Below are 18,908 nucleotides of genomic sequence, written 5' to 3'. Positions count from 1 at the left end.
AAAATTTCAGCAATTTACCCTTGTTTGGAAACAAAGCACGATCGAGTCAGAGATGGGTCTGTCTCTCCTAATAACGATTTTGTTCAACAAACCCACTACTTCCAATAGGATGATCCTACTATCCGAATTTCCACGCCCACACACTCTCTCAGTAACTAACTCGTAACAGCACAAACACCCTTCACGTTTAAATATATTGAACCCAACTCACTGATCACATTTTGCACTCAAAACAATCTCCTCGCTCGAGTCTCACCCAAGCTTTAGAGCTCAGTTAGAACTGAAAATGGCTTCTCTTTTCATGGTCTCTTCTTGCAAAGTCTTTCTCGTGCTTATCCTCGTCTCTTACTCTCTATTTCTCGATGTGAAGTCAAATGAATTTGATGTTGGTGACGATGAAGGTTGGGTTGTTCCTCCATCAAAAGATGAGCAAATGTACAACAAATGGGCATCTCATAACAGGTTCCAAGTCAACGACACAGTGCGTAAGTACATTTTAACTCTTAATTCTTGCATTTAGAAGGTAAATATTGCATCTGATATTGCACCATGGTTTCAGGTTTTAAGTACAAGAAGGATTCAGTTATGGTGGTGAGTGAATCGGACTATGACAAATGCCACTCGACTCAACCCATCTTCTTCTCCAACAATGGGGATACAGAAATCACACTTGACCATTCAGGCCTGTTCTATTTTATCAGTGGAGTCTCCGGGCACTGTGAGAAGGGACAGAAGATGATCATAAAGGTGCTAGAGGAGCCCAAGAACGACTCCCCGCCTAGCAACCAGAACGGAACGAGCAGTTCACCAGATCAAAATGGTGCAGTTGCAATGGCTGGCTTCCCCGCTTTGACACTTACACAGTTCATCTTGTCAGTCATTGGGCTCTTCTTTGTCTAGTTATGGGCTTTTTTCTTTGTTGTTTTTTGGGTTAAATTTAGTCTTAGTTCCTTTAGGATTAAGTTAGGTGCCCTATTGCCTCCATCTCATTGAAATGTAATTAGATTTTTGTTGATTTCAAAGTGGAAAGAGTTATTAGAATATATATGATTAAAGAACGATTTCTTCAATGGGCTTGTGCTGTATTACCATTAATTGGTCTGTTCTCTGTCTCCAGCTTGAGAAAAAAAAGGCCTCAAATATAAAGCCAAGATTGATGGGCTCGGATCTGTTACTTCCTACCCACAAGTAATTATAGCTGTGCATTGGGGATATCTCCGTTATCATTCATACGAAAATGTTCCCAATACACAGATGGGTATGGATGTGAGAACAATTTGTTAATAGCAGATCTGGAGTGAAGATTGAGCCCATTTTGGCTTCCAAGTTCCAAATTTATGCATCCTTTTTCTCTGAACTTCTAGGGACCTAAGTTTGTCTTTTGGGGGAAGGGAAGTATATGGAGCAAAAATGGCCTTCAAACATGATCCAAATGCTTGTAGTCTAGATATTAATAATACCATCACGCCATGCACATGGAAATACATCTAGTGCATTTGTTAATTGGGTGGGTGGATTGATATTATTTCAGAACCAGACTAGGAGAAAAAGTGCCAAGCATCTGGTTGGTAAGACCTCCTGCTGGTTGAATCTCACCTGCACCTGGGTTTGGGGGGTTATGGGTTGAGGTGGACTACCCCCGTCGTGTAACCCCTTGAAAAAAAATAAAAAAAGATTAGGCCACTTAAACCAAACTCCATTAAGATCTTCAGGATAGCCACTTAACATTATGCAAAAATAATACAATAGATGTTACAGGTTCAAAATTTCATCCTATATCGGTTGATATGTATCATATCAGAGCCTTCCCGATACACTCCTACAGGGAGTGTTTCAATTCAGCAAGTGGTTCAGAGGATAGACCGACCTTAAACCAGCCCCTCTGAACCAGTAAAAAAAATAACACACTGACATACAAAATAGTACTTGTACAGGCCGAGACGCCAACCTTGGTTACGACCTTGATCAGATGGGTGGGAAAGTTGCAATTTTTTAAATGGTACAATTCCTCGAGTTTTGAGGAAAACTGTCCCTGCTTCTGTAGTTCTTACATCATCGTTACTTCCCAGGAGTTGCAGGGCGCTCATCCCGTGTTCCAGGTTAACACACGTTAAGGACACGGCTTTGGACAAAGGGGTTACTAGGACTGGGATGTATAGTGAATTAGTGACTAGCTGGAGACTTTTCAGACAGCAGAATATGGAGTCTGTGGAACAATGTACAATCAATAAGATAAATAAAATGGCATCCAAAATATGACGACCATCCAAGTCCAATGCAAACAGAAATTGCCACCCAGCCTCCAATGTCATCATTCTTCCATCTAAGAGACAACCCAAGTGGCCCATAGGGAAGTGCGCAATAGATGAGCCCATTTCCAAAGTAAGATGCTATGTCAAATAGTAATTTTTATCATATGGTAATGAATCAAGAAAATAAAATGCCTGAGAAAAATTAACAATTTTAAATTTATTACCTCAGAACTCAGATACTTTAGTGATCTGAAAGGGAGATATCTTAAATCATGCTCATAAAAGGATTTTACACCATTCAGTTACATATTTTAACATAACTATAAAAACGAAAATTTTGTGAGCAGGCAAACTGGATTCTTAATCTCTACTAAAATTGGAGACGACCTGCTCAAAATTGGAGCAGACCATGCTGTTCAATAATGCCCATTCTGCTAGTACCTTACAAATTGCCGTTTATCATTTTCACCTTTCTGCTTTCCATAAGGGTTGCTTTCACTGAAACCATTCCGGGTTCCTTCAACTTTACGCATCTTCTTCCTGAACTTGGATGCACTGCTGTCTATGTTCAGATTTACTTTTGGAGGACAGGAAAAGCAAAATGAAGCAGCAACAGCCTGACAACAATAATGATTCAGTCAGAATTTTGTTCCATGTCCATGTATGCTCGTTGGAAGATAGAACTGTTGGATAGTACCTGAAGATCAAGGCGGTGAACATTGAAGATGTCTTTCATAGAATGTGAATTATATGCTAATATGTACGACCTGTATGCATCCTTAGCAGATTGGTTTAGATAATAGTTGTTGACAACCAGATCCTCCTGCATCAGTTTCCAGGTTGATCCCTTTACTTTAAATGCTAATAAATAATATCAAATAACAAACATGGCAGAAAGACAATACCAGGACTGACTGCACGTTCACCACTTTTTTATGATCATACTCATACTCCTTAATGGGTATTTTGACTGCCTGAAAGTAAATATAAAAGATGAATGGATCAAAATAAGATCCTTCAGTCTAATGTCTTTTTTTTATTTTATCTTATTTTGAGAACGGTAACTTTAATGGTTTGTATTAAATATGAATGTGTTAGGATATCATAATCTGTACAAAGATCTCTACATTTGATTGTTTAACATATTAACAACTATATCAGAAAAGCCCAAGAGAATTTAACTAGTATCAAATAAGGGTAAAAATCAAAACTCGACTACTAAAGTTCAGAACATCCTACAGTCCAACCTCTCAATTCAATCAACCAATGAAGATAAACGTCTTGTTTATGAAAATACTAGACCTTAAGATAACGAAGAAATTGCAACTCCTCTGGTATCAGGAAGAGCAAGCCATGACCTTCTGCACCTTCTCCACGGGCTGTTCGACCAACCCGGTGAATATACTCCTGAAAATGGCAAACAACCAACGGTTAATAAAAGTAGTTTCACAAGGATACAGAGACTATGACTATGAAACAATAACATGTTAGCAGAGAACAAACACAGGCACCTTAGGGTCATCTGGAGGATCATACTGCACGATCCAGTCCTATGAATGAAAAAAGAAGAAAAGGAGAAGAAATCAAAGTAAGATCAAACAAAGAATTGTAACAACTAACAACAGACCATGGTCAATATGTAGAAGAAAGAAACATACCACGCCACGAATATCAAGCCCACGGGCAGCAACATTAGTACACAATAAAATTCCCCTCTCTGCATTGCAGAAGTCAAAAAAGGTGGATGTCCTTTTGACTTGTTTTTGCTGTCCATGGATATCGAAGCAATCCATCTTAATGTATCTAAGAAGGTCTGCATGAAATTTGACTGAGTTACATGAAGAGAAGAAAACCATAACTTTCTTTGATGCGTTCCTCTTCAAGAAAGAATAGAGAACAAGAAATCTCTTGGCACTTGGCACAACACAGTAGCCTTGCTGCAGCCCCTCATTGGTAACCTACATTTACAAGAATACTTTTTTGGTAAACATATATTTCCAAGAATTACGATAGCTTTTATTAACAATTGAGATCATGAAAGAAGCATGGTATCATGGTATCTCATGATTGAATATTTACCTTTGACCTTCCATCATCAACCCCAATATATACAGGAGTTGTCTGAAAAGACAACCGTGCAAGATCTTCAACCTGCAGTATGAAATATACTCTGAGATTACCAAAACAGGCAGAATGAGTAGTAAAATTTTGAATGAGAAATACAAACCTTAGTAGTCTGGGTAGCAGAGAACAGAGCTGTTTGCCTCTCCTAGCATATCACAGGACACCTCAATTAACTCATGATGCATAGAATATTGACAAAAATACAACTCCACACTTGCAATATTGTACTCTTGTTTTGTATTAATAAAATTACCTTACCTTTCTCAAAAAGAAATGTTACTGCAGTCAAAACAACATGCAATTACCAATCACAAATAAATATAGGTAGATTTCATCTAATTGTCCAAGAGCATTCCATCATTCTTTCATTAGGCCTATCTTGAATCTCTATTTATTATAATTCTTTTTCCTATAGTACACAAATGTACAAAGTAGGGTAAGAGCCCATTAGAAAAACCTTTACATTGTGCAACCCTCTACACAGAGAACAACCAAGGTTCAAAGTATTGGTATCACATATAGTAAAGGCAATTTTAGGTATGTCTAAAGCTATGCTTAAGAAACACATGGACATGGTGGAATGATTACAAAAAACATATATATGCCAGGGAAACTCGCATCAATCTCATAAGTACATTAAAAATACCAATTTTAAGGCTCATATGAATATGAATGCAACATAGAAACATAAGAAATAGTTTATATGAAGTAATAATGTAACATTCAGCACACAGGGTAGATAAACATTCCATGCTAAATTTCACCAGAAGATCCATAAATTGCTAAAAATTGAGATAAACTCAACCTTAGATTCTTAATACAAGATTAACCAATGTATAATAGGTAATAGAACCTTCTTATCAACTATTCAATCTCCTTACTCTCCCTTTTTCATCATCATCTAAGCCTTGTCCCAACAATGTGGGGTTGGCCACATGAGTCCTGTATCACCATTTCGTGTTGTTGGTGCCATATCTATTGTTAAATCATGTGTTTGAATCATTTCTTATTCTTCTACTGAAGTCCTTTCTGGTCTGCCCCTAGATCTTTTGGCCCCTTGTAACAGATTCATTTTTTATAACAGGTGCATCTTCTTTTTTTTTATCAATAGGTGCATCTCCTTATTTTCCCTTTAAAAAAAATAACCAATCTAGTTCTTCATCTCATGGGCGTCTGCATGATAATAAGGGAGTAGAGAGAAAGTACCAGTTAATCTAAGGGATTGTATCAACACAGTCTACATATTTAATTGCTTTCCATAGTTAATAAAATTTCCATTACTAATAAAAAAAAAAACCACATGCACACATTAGTAAGATGTTGTATCACCTAATGCCAAAAAAATGAAACTATGATAATGAAAGTCAAGCAACTAGGTTGGCCAAGTTCAAGACTGGTGTTTTATTTTATTTATTTATAAACACTGATCACAACTAAGTCCTAACACAACATCACCTATAACAAATGCCATTTATTTTTGCAGTCTTTAGATTAGTTGAAGCTAACAAGGAAATAGGCAATTTCATATTAGTTGTTTAAGGGGCTGTTTGACAACATGGTTTTGTCGAACACCCACTAAGATTTCACACTAAAACTCAACCAATTGGTTACCTTCGGTAGGATTTTAATAATCTGCCTCATGTCATCCTCAAAGTTTGCTTCCAATATTCTGTCAGCTTCATCAATCGTAAGGCACTGCACATCAAATAGTATCTAAGAAAAAAATAGCATTTATACAATAACAGATAGTAAATCAGAAATCAAGAAGGAAAGCTTGATGAAACAAGACCAAGTACTCTGTATTTATGAACGAGAAATAAAAATGAATATTTGAGTTAAAGAAGCTCATGTTTCTGATGGTAATATGAAGTCGTAACAAGATAAAGAATAATATGCAAGACAAAGCAGCTTATAACATATAGGATCATATAATAGGAAAGTGGTTGCTCCTAGGGTTGACTAGAGAATAAAGTCTAAATGACAGTAGCATTCATGATAAGATGCTTGAACCAAGAAGGGGACCCTATGTTCCTCTCTCCACCCTGATTCATAAGACAAGTTTCATCTGAAACCCTTACCCATTGCCACATATCCAAAATAACATACTCTTTGTAACAATTCCTTTGAATTAAAAAGAAAAAAGATATTAAGAACTTTTACAGTTGATATCATTCAGTGAAAACTTCAATCTTAGGTAAGCTATAGGTTGATATGGAGTATGGTAGTGAAGAGATGGTTGATCAGGAAGGACACCCATTTGATGGGCAGTCTGAATTTGCAAAATTATCCCTCTACACGACAGAAATAACTGGGGTCATTTAAACAGGATTTGACTTGACAAAAGCATCCAGCCAAACAACAAGAGAGGAAGGTGGGATGCACAAAGGAGTATCTTCAATCTGCAGCCAAGGTGCAGAAGATTGGTCCGGGAGCCTATGAAACCATCATGAATTCCACATTCAGAGGATCGGAACAGACAACTAAAGGGGCCTAAGACATTTCCTATGCCAACTAAGCATGATTGGAAGATTTTTTTAAAAGTTTCTAGCAGATAAGGACAACTTTTTGCCCTGAATATCAATAAAAGATAATATTTTTATAAAATAACCAAAAAAGGTAACTTTTTTGAAAAATATCAAGGGCAATGACACTGTTCATCGTCTTCCTCTTCCTCTGCCTTTCTTATCTCCTCTTCCGATGCTCAGCTTCAAGAAACCACTTGTTGAATTAATGGCGGGTCTCGAGTCCAGTATGGTAGATAAAGCGGCTTTAGCGTTGAGCATCCTGGTTTCTGTACCGGATGCAAAAACCGTAGAGGTAGAGATCGTGGAGGTAGGGACATGGCCGCCTGCTTGTTCTTGGCGGTAAGAGAGAGAATCCATAATGGTAAACCAGGTTCCCTGTACTGGTAGAGATACCTGCTTGTTCTGAAGGAATCCGTAAGGTTCGTCCATTATGAGGAAATAGAGAACCTGGTTTTCCGTTACCGTTACAGATACCTGGTTTACCGACGAAATCAGGCTTGTTAGGAAATCAGGTTTGTCTGCTACCTGCTTTTGTCCGTGCAGGAAAATGCAGGTATCTCAAGATTGCTCGTGCTGGTTTAATCCGTTTCTTGTTTACCGTTACTGACTTCTGGTTTTCCGTTCTCTTTTTTGTTCGGGTTTTTAGCAGATAGAGGCAGAGGAAGACGATGAATAGTGTCATTGCCCTTCTTTGATATTTAAAAAAAAAACCTTATTTTTGTTATTTTTATTAAAAAAATATCTTTTATTGATATTCAGGGCAAAAAGTTGCCCTTATCTGCTAGAAACCCTTTTCTTAACCATATGATCTTACATTACTATCAGAGTTTTTCAAACCCTGAGAACATTCAGATTTTTTTTGATAATTGAATAAATTTTATTAGATACTAAAGTTAAGAAGTACAAGCATCCCAAGGAGAGGAACGAGATGCTACCTCTCCAGAATATTCAGATATAGTTTTCCCTACTTACTAGAACAAGTTACAAAGATGCCCAAAAAAGACCTCCCCTGGATACCCTTCGCTTGGCCAAAGAATCAGCCACTGTTTGCTGACCTACTTACCCATTTAACATCCACTCTCATAGTTCTAGTCAGCCACTTCACTCTTTTGAGGAGATCTCTATATCCCGATATGGCAGTGTTTCGATTTAACAGCCACCCTACTACCACCTGAGAATCTCCTGCAATTATAAGATGTTCCACCCCAAGCTGGTTAGCAACCTGAATCCCTTGAACAGCAGCTAGTAACTCAGCTCTTGTAGAGTCTTCCAATCCCACCAGTCCTGAGAATAATGAGACAATGCTGCTGTCCTTATTCCTTAGCACACCCCCTACTCCCGAAGGCCCAGGAATTAGCTTGGCTGCTCCAGTCAAAGTTCAATTTAATAAATTTGGCACAAATGCAAAGTTCTGAATATCTGCTGACTTTAGGCCTAGAAGATCTCTTGTTAGGGACTCATTTGATAGTGAATCCTGATTGTCCAAACAACAAGGCCTACATACTATAGTTATAGGGGATCCAAATTTATACCAGTCCATTATCAAAAGCATTGTATGCCTCTGGGTCGTCCATAAAACCATATTTCAAATGAATATTTTGAAAGCAAGCTATATACACCATGTTTTGCCAGAAAATGAGATGGGATTTCTAGGTTACCTCACAACACAAAATTTTAATTAAGTAAACAATTACAGGCTAGTTGTTTATGTGACAAGGAGAACAACCAGAATAAATACATAAAGTTGCAATTGTTATTCCTTTGAATGAATTTCTCCTGCAGGCTGCAGCTCCAGAGTAGTTTCTTAAGTTTTCATAATAGCTTGTCCCTTCCCTTTGTAGTGGACCATTAAGCATTCATGTTAGGAAGAGGGGGTTTTTTCATAGCAATAACTCTATGCCTTCATAATTTTTGGCCATTGGTGGATGAGACTTCATTTTTCTTTTTGTATGCTCTTGTACATTTTCTCCAACAATTTCCTCTCGTTTTACTAATGGTTTCTCTTATTAGCTTCCTCCTAAAAATTACCACACAAAAGGCTTCTCATTTCCTTTATTTACATTCCTATTCCATATTTGAGACTGGCCATAAAGACTTGATTAAACAACTAAAAACTTCAAAACTTTTTTCATTGAGAACAGTAAAATTTATTGATTGTGATAGAAAAAAAATGAATATTTACATATAATGCTTCAGGTCCCACCTATCCCAAATTCTAGTATATTACTTGCATCTGTCCCCCAAATGAATGTTCCTTTGTTGTCCCTGGTTCCACCAATAATTCAGCTAACCCATTGATCCAAACATTAAAGCTATTTTCTTGCATCATAATCTCTTTCCCAATATTCTAATCTACCCATTTGGACCATGACTAATGATCACTGCAGGAGACTGCATATACCATAACGAGATTTCAATCATTGACAAACTATAGCTAGCCCTGACCCCAACCCCCCCCCCCAATGACACTTGCCCACCCCAAACTCGTCCACATCACAAACAAGTAAACAACATGACTGTGGAAAAGAAAAAGGAAAGACACACTTACCTTCAAATTCTTATATATGAAGCCTTTGGTATTTTGAAGATGGTCAAGAAGCCTCCCAGGGGTAGCTATTAACAGATTTACTCCTTTCACAAGGCGTTCTGCTTCTCCCCTCCGAGCTGCACCACCAATGATCATTCCAACAGTTTGTGTGTGGTATTTGAGAAGTTCCTTAGCAACAGCATGTGTCTATACCATGTCAATAGAGAATTAGTCCAGAAGCAGAAAATTTCATATAAAAATATTACAGAAGCTACATGGTACCTAGGTGTTACTAGTTAAAACTTGGAATTGAATATGTTATAAAAATGTTACAGAAGCTATATAAATTCATGCATTGCTTAACTATTTCATAAGCAAGAAGTAAAATATATTCACATTTCACAATTTAATTGGCAGCTACGAATTACTGCACATTTTGCCCAACATCTACAATTTTTATTTTACTTGCAAAAAGTTACAACCTTTCAAGAGATCATAACGCAGCCTCATGCTATCAAAGATGGTAAAAAAAATCTTCTGATGATTGAATATTCTAAAGAGTGAACATAAACACAAGAAAACCTTCTTAAACTGCTTATCCAACCAAGAAAAGACCAATGCAGGATAGACTAAGAGGTGTCCAAAATAGTAAGCCTGGGATTAGATACATGGCCAAACTGGTTAGATAAGATGTCAATGGGGACTCCTGTGGTGGGTGATAGAGTGGAAAACTAAAGGAAAACAAAAGAGTAAGGAGCGTAGGAGGATATTGCCTATGTCACAGAACCCAAACTTGAGTCTTTTGCATATGATACGATACACACTTTATGTTGGAGCTGGTTTAGTTGTAAACCTTTGTTGATAATTACTAATTAGTGTTTTCTATTGTTTTCATCGACTGGGTCACTGTCGTAAGGTGCAAGTACTAACTTGCTGTGCATTTGGGCCTCTTTCTTCCTTATTCACTATTTTTCAACATTTACCACTACTTTCCTAAAAATAAACTAAATAAAAATAATAAAGTTGCATCAGTAGTGTGAATATACTAAAGAGACAACGCTAAATCATAAGAATCTTATAAGCACTTGATTGGATAAATATTTCGTAAGCCCATATTAGCTGAAGAACTATTTCATACATTTTTCAAGCTAAGCATACTGGAATAGGCCTATATATATATTGGCTTTTAGCCCTTAGACGGTTAGACTATGGACTTGTCCACATGGACTTTTAGGCCAATCCACCCATCTAAACCATTTTCACTTTCTGTCTCTATAAGCTTTGACCTCCCATTCATTTCAAATCCCTATTGTAATTTCTGATTTAATCTGGATTCAACAACGGCACTAGTTTTGCATGAAAGGATGCACAAATACCCAACAACATTCAAGTAAGAATACCAATGTAAGTAATGTAATATTCAAGAAATAATACAATATAACTAAACAATGACACAAGCGGAGCTAAATGAATGGCATGCATTTCATGTTAGATGAATAAAAAAGACCACAACTAGATGTCTGAAAGCTTAAAATGTCCAAATACCCAACAACATTCAAGTAAGAATACCACTGTAAGTATGTAATTTTCAAGAAATAATACAATATAACTAAACAATGACACAAGCAGAGCTAAATGAATGGCACGCATCTCATGTTAGATGAATAAAAAAGACCACAACTAGATGTCTGAAAGCTTAAGATGCCCAAATACCCTAACAGAAATTAATGATATTATGATGATGAACTAGAAACTTAACTTTTCCCTTGATTTTTTTGGTTTATAAGAGACCTAAGAAGGATATCAGGACTTCTACCTGTATAGCAAGCTCCCTTGTTGGGCAAATAACAACAACACCTGTTCCATTACGATGAGAAAAACGGATGTGATATAACAACTCAATAGCTGGCACTAAAAAAGCAAGGGTCTTTCCAGCACCAGTCCTTGCAGCTCCAAGAACGTCCTTGCCTTCTAAAAGCGGTGGAATAGCTCTAGCTTGAATCTGCGGCCAAAAGTGAGATATGAAAAATCAGGGAGCTGATTCTCAAAAGAGATTTTGCATGTGAGGGTGAACTGTCAAAAGAATAAAATACTTTAACCAATTAAAATAAAATCTTTTATAATGGAATGATATACCAGATAACAAAAGGAGACAAAAAATTAAGTCGGTTAAAATAAACATTGCATAGCAAGTATGCTATCCTATAGCATAGAATTTTGGCAAACTCCCTTGGCAATCAATGCAAAAATTTGGTTACTTTTTATCATTCAATAGGTTGCATTACCTAGTAATATGAGATCAAATAATGATACTTTGGAAAAAAGAAGAGATGATGTATGATCCAGAGTTTTCTTCAAAAAAAATAAAGCTGAACTCATTCCAGTAATCAGAATATTTTTCATGGGCAATAATTGGTAAACAAGGATCTCTAACTGAATAGTTCATTCAATGCCTCATTTCAACGCAAGTAGATAATATTTTAAAAAGAAATGAACTTCAAACCAATGATTGGAAATAAAGTTGCAAAAGGTAAGTATAAAGCTGCTGAACAAGATCATATAATCAAAGCTACTCTTTTTAGTTAAATAACCACATTGTTCCATAAACGTTGGAGGCGTACGACTATGAGATTCAGAAAACTAGCTTGTTCATGTCTAATTGTCTTTTAATAAGATTTCTTGTTGAAAACCAGCCAAAGTGCACAAATGGAACATATGCTATTTTTTCAGCTGAGGAAGAAAAGAAGTAACTGTTTAAAACTTTAAATCATAGAACCTATATGCAAACGAAACCCGTATAACAAGACCCAGGTCTAGGATAAGCGAATTTGACAGCAAAAGGCAAAAAACTGGTACGGGGGTTGGACTATGAAAACAACAGTTGGGTTGAAACTTGAAAGCGTGAGCTAACGTTCAAGTAGGTTGTCTGTTCAACAATGATTTCAACTTTTGAATTAAACAAATTTTTTGATTGGTCTTTTTGCCAGAAATTGTCTACGAAAATATCAAATTGTCTCGCTAGATAAATTCTCTTATTTTACTTTTGTATTTGTACCCATTAACTCCCCCAACACTATGGAAAGCCAAGTACTTGGTTCAACCTGAAACCCGTGGTAAGAACTCCTAGGGTATCGAACCGCAGTGAAGTGAAAGAAAATAAATGTCTACCTCAGTCATTTTATCAAAGCCCATGTCTTGAATGGCTTTCATGGTGGGTTCAGAAAGGCCCAACCGAGAGAAAGACTCAGTGCTCATGATTCCTGATCCAGCCTGCAACTTCTTCTTCTTCTTCTTCTCCTCCGTGGCATCCTCGGCTTTCCTCTCGTCGTCCTCACTGCTTTCTCCATCCTCAGTCGAGTCTCGATCCATCTTCTCTGCAATGCCCACTTCTTCATCTTCTGCTTCTGCTTCGGCTGCTACTCTTGCGTCTTCTTCTTCTTCTTCGTCTCCGTCTTCAATCTCTCGATTGGTTTTCACAGCTTCGGAGTCTGCAAGTGCTCTCTTCTTAGCCCTCTTTCTCTTCCTCTTCTTCTTCTCTTCTTCGTTTTCACCGTGAAGCTTTCCTTCTGGAACAGCCATGGCGTTCTCTGTTCCTTTGCTTCTTGGAACGAAGTAGAGGGAGGTGCTACACTCACCAAAAGAGAAGGAAGACCAGCCCTTTGTTAGTTTTTCTAGGGTTTTCGGCTCGGTTCCAACTTCCCGCGTTCCTATTTGTCGAGGGCCCGAGGCCCTAAAGACGGTCGAGCCGCCCATCTTTGAGCATCAGCCAGGAATTCGGATTTGGTCTTTCACAAGACCGTCATCACAGCCCCAGCTGTTAATTGGGAATATCTTCCATCAATAAAAACATAGTACCGATATAATCACAATGTACGGCTGTAAAACGCTGTGAGGACAATTTTGTGAGACCAAATTCGAATTAATAAGAATTCCCAAACCCATACGAATCCGGATACTCACAACACGACCTCACAACGCGTCCCAGTCGCACGTCGGGAATATATTGTTATTCATAGAGAAATGTTCTCAATACATGAGGTTGATGCGAGGTGCATTAGTGATTGTTACTCACGAAGGATACCTCACAACAATCGGACCTCAATAAAAATAATACTTTAATATAATTGTTAAAATAGATTAATTTTTTTTAAATATATTAAATAAGGACAAAAATACTGTTTATCTTCATCTTTCTACAAACCATCCATCAATGTCATCGCTTGCTGCCACCTCAGGCAACCTTCGGCAATGCCTCTACCCACCTCCGCCCACCTCTGCCCCAGTGTGCAAATCTCAATGACTACCATCCACCGGTGTTTCTGCCACCACCGCCGCCTCCTCCGACCTCTACCCACCTTCACCCTAGCCCTGCAAATCTCAATGGCTATCATCCACTAGCATTGCCACTGCCACCTCTGACAACGTCGCCTCTGCCCACCTCCACCCCAACCCTGTGAATCTCAATGACTACCATCCACTAGCACCGCCTCTTCCCACCTCCACCCCAGCCCCTGTAAGTCTCAATGACTACCATCCACCAGTGTTGTCGCCTCCGCCCACCTTCAGCAACACCAATTAGACGACATGAGGTGGTCAGCAACATTGTCGAAGGTGGGTAGAGGCATTGCTGGAGGCGGCACTAGAGGGTGGTAGTCATTGAGGTTTGTAGGGCTGGTGTGGGGCAGAAGTGGTTTGGAAGAGGAAGAAGAAGAACATTGTTTTTGCCCTTATTTGATATATTTTTTAAAAAGTTAACATATTTTAGAAATTATATTAAAAGTATTATTTTTATTGATATAGGGCCCAAAAGTTGCACTTATTGAGACTAATCTACTCCTCATGCCTAGCACCTCACACTCACATCCTATCATGCATTGGGAACATCTCTAGTACTTATTGGTTATTATTCACGGGAGATGTTCCCAATACATGGTGGATGTGCCTGTGAGGCACCCATTCGTGACGAGCAGATCCCGTCACGCCCTTATCGGCTATAATCCCTAAATAATAACACATAAGTATAGGAAATGTTCCCAATACATGGTGGGATGTATTTTGTGAAGTCGGTGTGAGGCGCCTTGTGTAAGGTTCATATCCGATCTCGCGTTCAATAAGGAGCAAATCTCAATTCAAAACAAGTCTGGATTTGTTCTTCACACATAGCACCTCACATCGACCTCACAAGCACATTCCATCATGTATGGGGAACATCTTCTGTATTTATGAGTCATTGTTCATGAGAGATATTCCCAATACATGGTTGAATGTGCCTATAAGGTCGGTGTGAGGTGCATCCGGTGAGGAGCATATCCCAATTCCTCTAAAACATGAACTACGAATTAATACAGGCCCACAGGAGGAACGCTGATAACAATTGCTATTTCTTCTAATACTAGGAATCGTGTTTCATGTTTTTGGTTTTCAAAATATATGGGAAAATTCTTGATAAGTACCCTCTAAAACATGAACTACGAACTAATACCGGCCCATGGGAGCAGCAATGCTGATAACAATTGTTGTTTCTTATAATACTAGGAATCATGATTCATGTTTGTGGTTTTCTAAATATAAGGGAAAATTCCTGATAAGTACCATGTACTTTGGCTCGAGTGACAATTTGGTCCCCAAACTTTAAAATGCGATAATTCAGTAACCAAACTTTCAAAATGTAACAATGTAGTATCCGAACTTTCAAAATGTGACAATCCAATACCTGCCATTAACCAATTCGTTAATCAGTCGTTAAGTGACATTTAAAAAGTAAAAAATGCCCTAAGAATGCCATCTAATTCTCTTTATGAACCACCCAAACATTGACAATAAAATGAATAGTCCCAAATTATAGATTCTTCTAAACAGTCACCAACTTTTTTTTAATAGAAGAGACTAGGATTTGGGACTATTCAGTTTTTTATCAACATTTGGATGGTTGATAAAGAGAATTAGATAACATTTTTGACTTTTCAAATGTCACTTAACAGTTGATTAACGGACTAGTTAACGACAGGTATTGGATTGTCACATTTGAAAGTTTGGATACTGAATTATAGCATTTTAAAGTTCGAGGACCAAATTATCACTCAAGCCAAAGTACAAGGTACTGATCGGGAATTTTCCCTAAATATAAACTCAAAAAATCAAAATTGTTGAATTCAAATAGAGTCTAGAGTGAGGAGAGCTCTGTGTTTGAAAAAAAAAATAAAACAATATTCCTTTGCTTAAGAAATAAATTCTAATGCATATATACATGGCTACAAATTGATGAGGTGGATATAGCTCAATAATTTCATGCTTTTGGTTAGAAGCAGGAGCATATGAAAACTTCATATTAGTATCATGGACTTTGGGTCTAGTGTCACTTTGGTCCCCGAACTTTAAAATGTGTCAATTAAGAATCCAAACTTTCAAAACATGTAAATCCAGCACCTTCTGTTAACGGACCATCAATTATTTGTATAATGTGGTGACATATATTAATTAAATATTTTGAAAATACAAGACTACACTTCAAAACATTGGCACTGAGGGGGTCCCTTCTTGCAAGGAAAAAGGAAGTAAGCAATATCCAACTAGGATACACATGTAATATTTTACACAGACTCTTATCTCATTGTCTCAGATTCAAATTTGGATATTGCTTGATTCAATTCGAATTCAATCCATTTACACCCCTATTGGCTTGTGGCTGCCCTCATGTTTGAAGCCTTACCCTTTAATATGGTTGTTATGTGATGGACCAGAATACAAAATTTAACCATGAGTCATCATCAATGGTTGATGGATGAAACTAACTGGATGACATCCTTCATCATGAATTTAGATAATAACCCATGGCCTACAATAAGATGCAAAGAGAATAGAGTGCACCTGAATTAATGCCATACACAACACTGCTCTTTTGGCAAGTATACATCCCACACTAGTGGTTACAAGACACTAGTGCCATTTTGGTTCAATTCTCATTCTTTCTCATGTTTGTCTAAGACGAAATTCTAAAATGAGCAATAATGGGCAAAATGAGAAATTATTGCTATGAATATACTGTTTTTTCCCCTAAAAATGATTTTTCCCAAACTAACAAGTGCCCTATGTTGTTCATTTTCATTCTTCCCCCCCCCCCCAAAAAAAAAAAAAAATCTCTTAGGTCTCCAAAATCGTCGGCATAGATGTTTTTACTAGCTTGTTGCACAACTCTGTAACACTACCGACCTAAGTCATAAACTACAAAATAGTTTAGGTGGGCATTTTGGTAATTGAATGCATTTTGTCACCTGGCTTGACAACTAAGGGTATTTGTTGCAAAATAAAAGTTTAGAGAGTAGTTGTCACTAACCCCATTGTATCGGTAGGTCTTTGTAATTTACCCCAAAAAACCATAGAATGTGAAATTAATCACCACTAAACTAAAACAACATGATAAAACACACACACACACACAAAAAAAAAAAAAAAAAAAATTACCACTAGGGCTGTCAATGGGCCGGATCTACTTGATGGACCTGAATTGATTATTTTATTAAATATATAATATTTTCTTAATTTCATCATATTTTATATTTGAAATGGTAAATTTGATAGATGATAAATAAGATAATTAATATTAATTACAAATGTTTAATTTATTAAAATATAAATAATGTAGTATTTTTCTAGCATTTTTATTAAAGTTATATTATCAAAATTTAAATATTAAGTTATCATTTAAATATAATAATCAATTTGGAATTGTTTCTACCTAGACCCCATCTATTGAACCTTACCACCAAAGAATCGAGACACCAAAAGGTTAAGACAAATAGGTTAAACCAAAAACCAAAAAACGAAAAGCCAACCATCAGAAATATCTTATCGGTATTGTGGAAGGTGAAGGTCATTATGGAATAGATATGGCCCCAAGATTTCCTTGTTAGTTTTATCATCAACACTATTTAGGCTCCGTTTGGTTTGTGGGATGGGATGGGACAATATAGAATATTTTGGAATGTTCTTCCCTTCCCATGGTTGATTTGTGGGATGTCATGAGATGGGATGGGAAAATTGTGTCATTATAGATCCCAATTCTTGGGACGTAGAATCCCACCATTTTGGTGGGAAAACAAGTAAGAATGAAGGGGGAAGTTTGTTTAACAATAAAAACCATGTACCTTGTAGCATTTCTAAGAGTTAATATTAGAGACATGACCCATTAATAAATTTTTATTTTTAAAATTATATTACTAAGATAATTTAATCAAAATTAATAAATAAAAATATTAATCAATTAAAAATAATTTAATAATTAACTAATATTTCAGATTAAATATTAATATTATTAATCAATAAATAAATATTAATATTAATAATAAAATTTAATAATTAATATAAAATTAATAATATAATAAAATACTAAATCATAACAATATAGTTAATTAATAATTAACAACAAATTATTTTATTATTGATAATTTAATTAAAACAATTTAAAAATAAATAGTTAATAAATGAAAAGGGTTAGTACTAAATTATTAAAATTAATAATTAAAGCATAGGTATTAATAAAATAAAATACTAATGATTAAAATATTAAGTAATGAGAATAATTAACTAATTAATATTTAATTACATGACCTTTTGATTAACTAATTAATATTATGTAATAACTAATTACAGTACGTTTGGACTCGAAGGAATTTTCTCTTCGAGTTCATTAAAGTTTTGACATGTCATTCGATGCTCCACATACTATTACCTACAACCAGTTAAAAATGTTATGACTGACAACATTAGTTTTAAATAAAAAATTGATAACTTAAGTTAAATTACCGACAAAAAATTTCAAAGCCTTCACATTCCCATACTCTAACCTTTCTCCCCCAACCCCACCAGCAACAAGCCTTCGCCAACGGTGTTTAAACCGCAACAGAATGACAACTGTGGATTTTAACGGCAACAACAACGGTGTTAACGAAAAGTTTCAAGCATCAAGAGTATTCAGAGGAAAGTTGGTATCTGTGTCTAGGGTTTTTCATATTTCCTTAATGCTGAAGGTAGAATCTTTTTTTTTTTTTTCCTTTTTAAGCAGGTAATAATGTTGTATGAATGTTTGGAAGCCTTTTTTTTTTCTCTTAATCTATTGAGTATTTCTTTTTTGTTTTTTTTTTTTTGTCCAATTTTACATTTGTTGTTTGTGTTAACCTATATTCGTTGTTCAACATACACAATATTATTTATAGAATTTCAAAAATAGAAAATCTAATGGTAAAGGAGTTTTTTATTCCCATAAGCTTGCTACACCTTTCAATTTTAGACTATTTTCTGACATCCAATTGAAGCAAAAAGCAAGATAGTTGAAAGTCTTTTTAGCTATTGGGCAAGCATGAAGATTGATGGCTAATAGCACCAGAGCATGATGATTGATGGCTACTTTGCAAGTTGTATATTATCTTTTTTGATCATTTAAAAAAGAAAAGCTCTTCCAAACACACATACCTATTGGCAATT

The 18,908-nt window shown here is 36.3% G+C and overlaps 1 protein-coding gene and 1 pseudogene across 1 annotated transcript; one reads left to right on the top strand and one right to left on the bottom strand.

Moving 5' to 3' along the window:
• The first annotated feature begins 286 nt into the window (after positions 1-286).
• Positions 287-900, top strand: LOC148854694 (early nodulin-like protein 6 pseudogene; annotated as a pseudogene).
• Positions 901-2,492: 1,592 nt separating this feature from the next.
• Positions 2,493-13,212, bottom strand: LOC148854693 (ATP-dependent RNA helicase HAS1-like). Its single transcript, XM_088941124.1, has 12 exons — positions 12,597-13,212; positions 11,245-11,430; positions 9,450-9,635; positions 5,988-6,071; positions 4,480-4,521; positions 4,332-4,403; positions 3,911-4,210; positions 3,764-3,802; positions 3,555-3,659; positions 3,158-3,226; positions 2,950-3,075; positions 2,493-2,869 (listed from the first exon to the last, which is right to left on the bottom strand). Exons 1-12 carry the CDS (start codon positions 13,179-13,181, stop codon positions 2,687-2,689), a joined length of 1,977 nt encoding a protein of 658 aa, XP_088797250.1. The 5' UTR covers positions 13,182-13,212; the 3' UTR covers positions 2,493-2,686.
• Positions 13,213-18,908: the final 5,696 nt, after the last annotated feature.

Source organism: Nelumbo lutea, chromosome 4 (genome assembly GCF_056320005.1).
Source record: "Nelumbo lutea isolate HS-2025 chromosome 4, American lotus-T2T, whole genome shotgun sequence".
Lineage (NCBI taxonomy): Eukaryota > Viridiplantae > Streptophyta > Magnoliopsida > Proteales > Nelumbonaceae > Nelumbo > Nelumbo lutea.
The sequence above is the reverse complement of the archived record's forward strand: the minus strand, read 5'-3'. Positions and strand labels throughout refer to the sequence as shown.

Bases quoted from the DNA above. Each gene is read 5' to 3' on its own strand.
- LOC148854693 (XM_088941124.1), bottom strand. From the start codon at position 13,181: ATGGGCGGCTCGACCGTCTTTAGGGCCTCGGGCCCTCGACAAATAGGA. The intron at 4,211-4,331 runs GTAAATATTCAA...TTGTAAATGTAG, and splicing joins TTGATGATGGAAGGTCAAAG to GTTACCAATGAGGGGCTGCA. The intron at 3,076-3,157 runs GTATTGTCTTTC...AAACTGATGCAG, and splicing joins TGAACGTGCAGTCAGTCCTG to GAGGATCTGGTTGTCAACAA.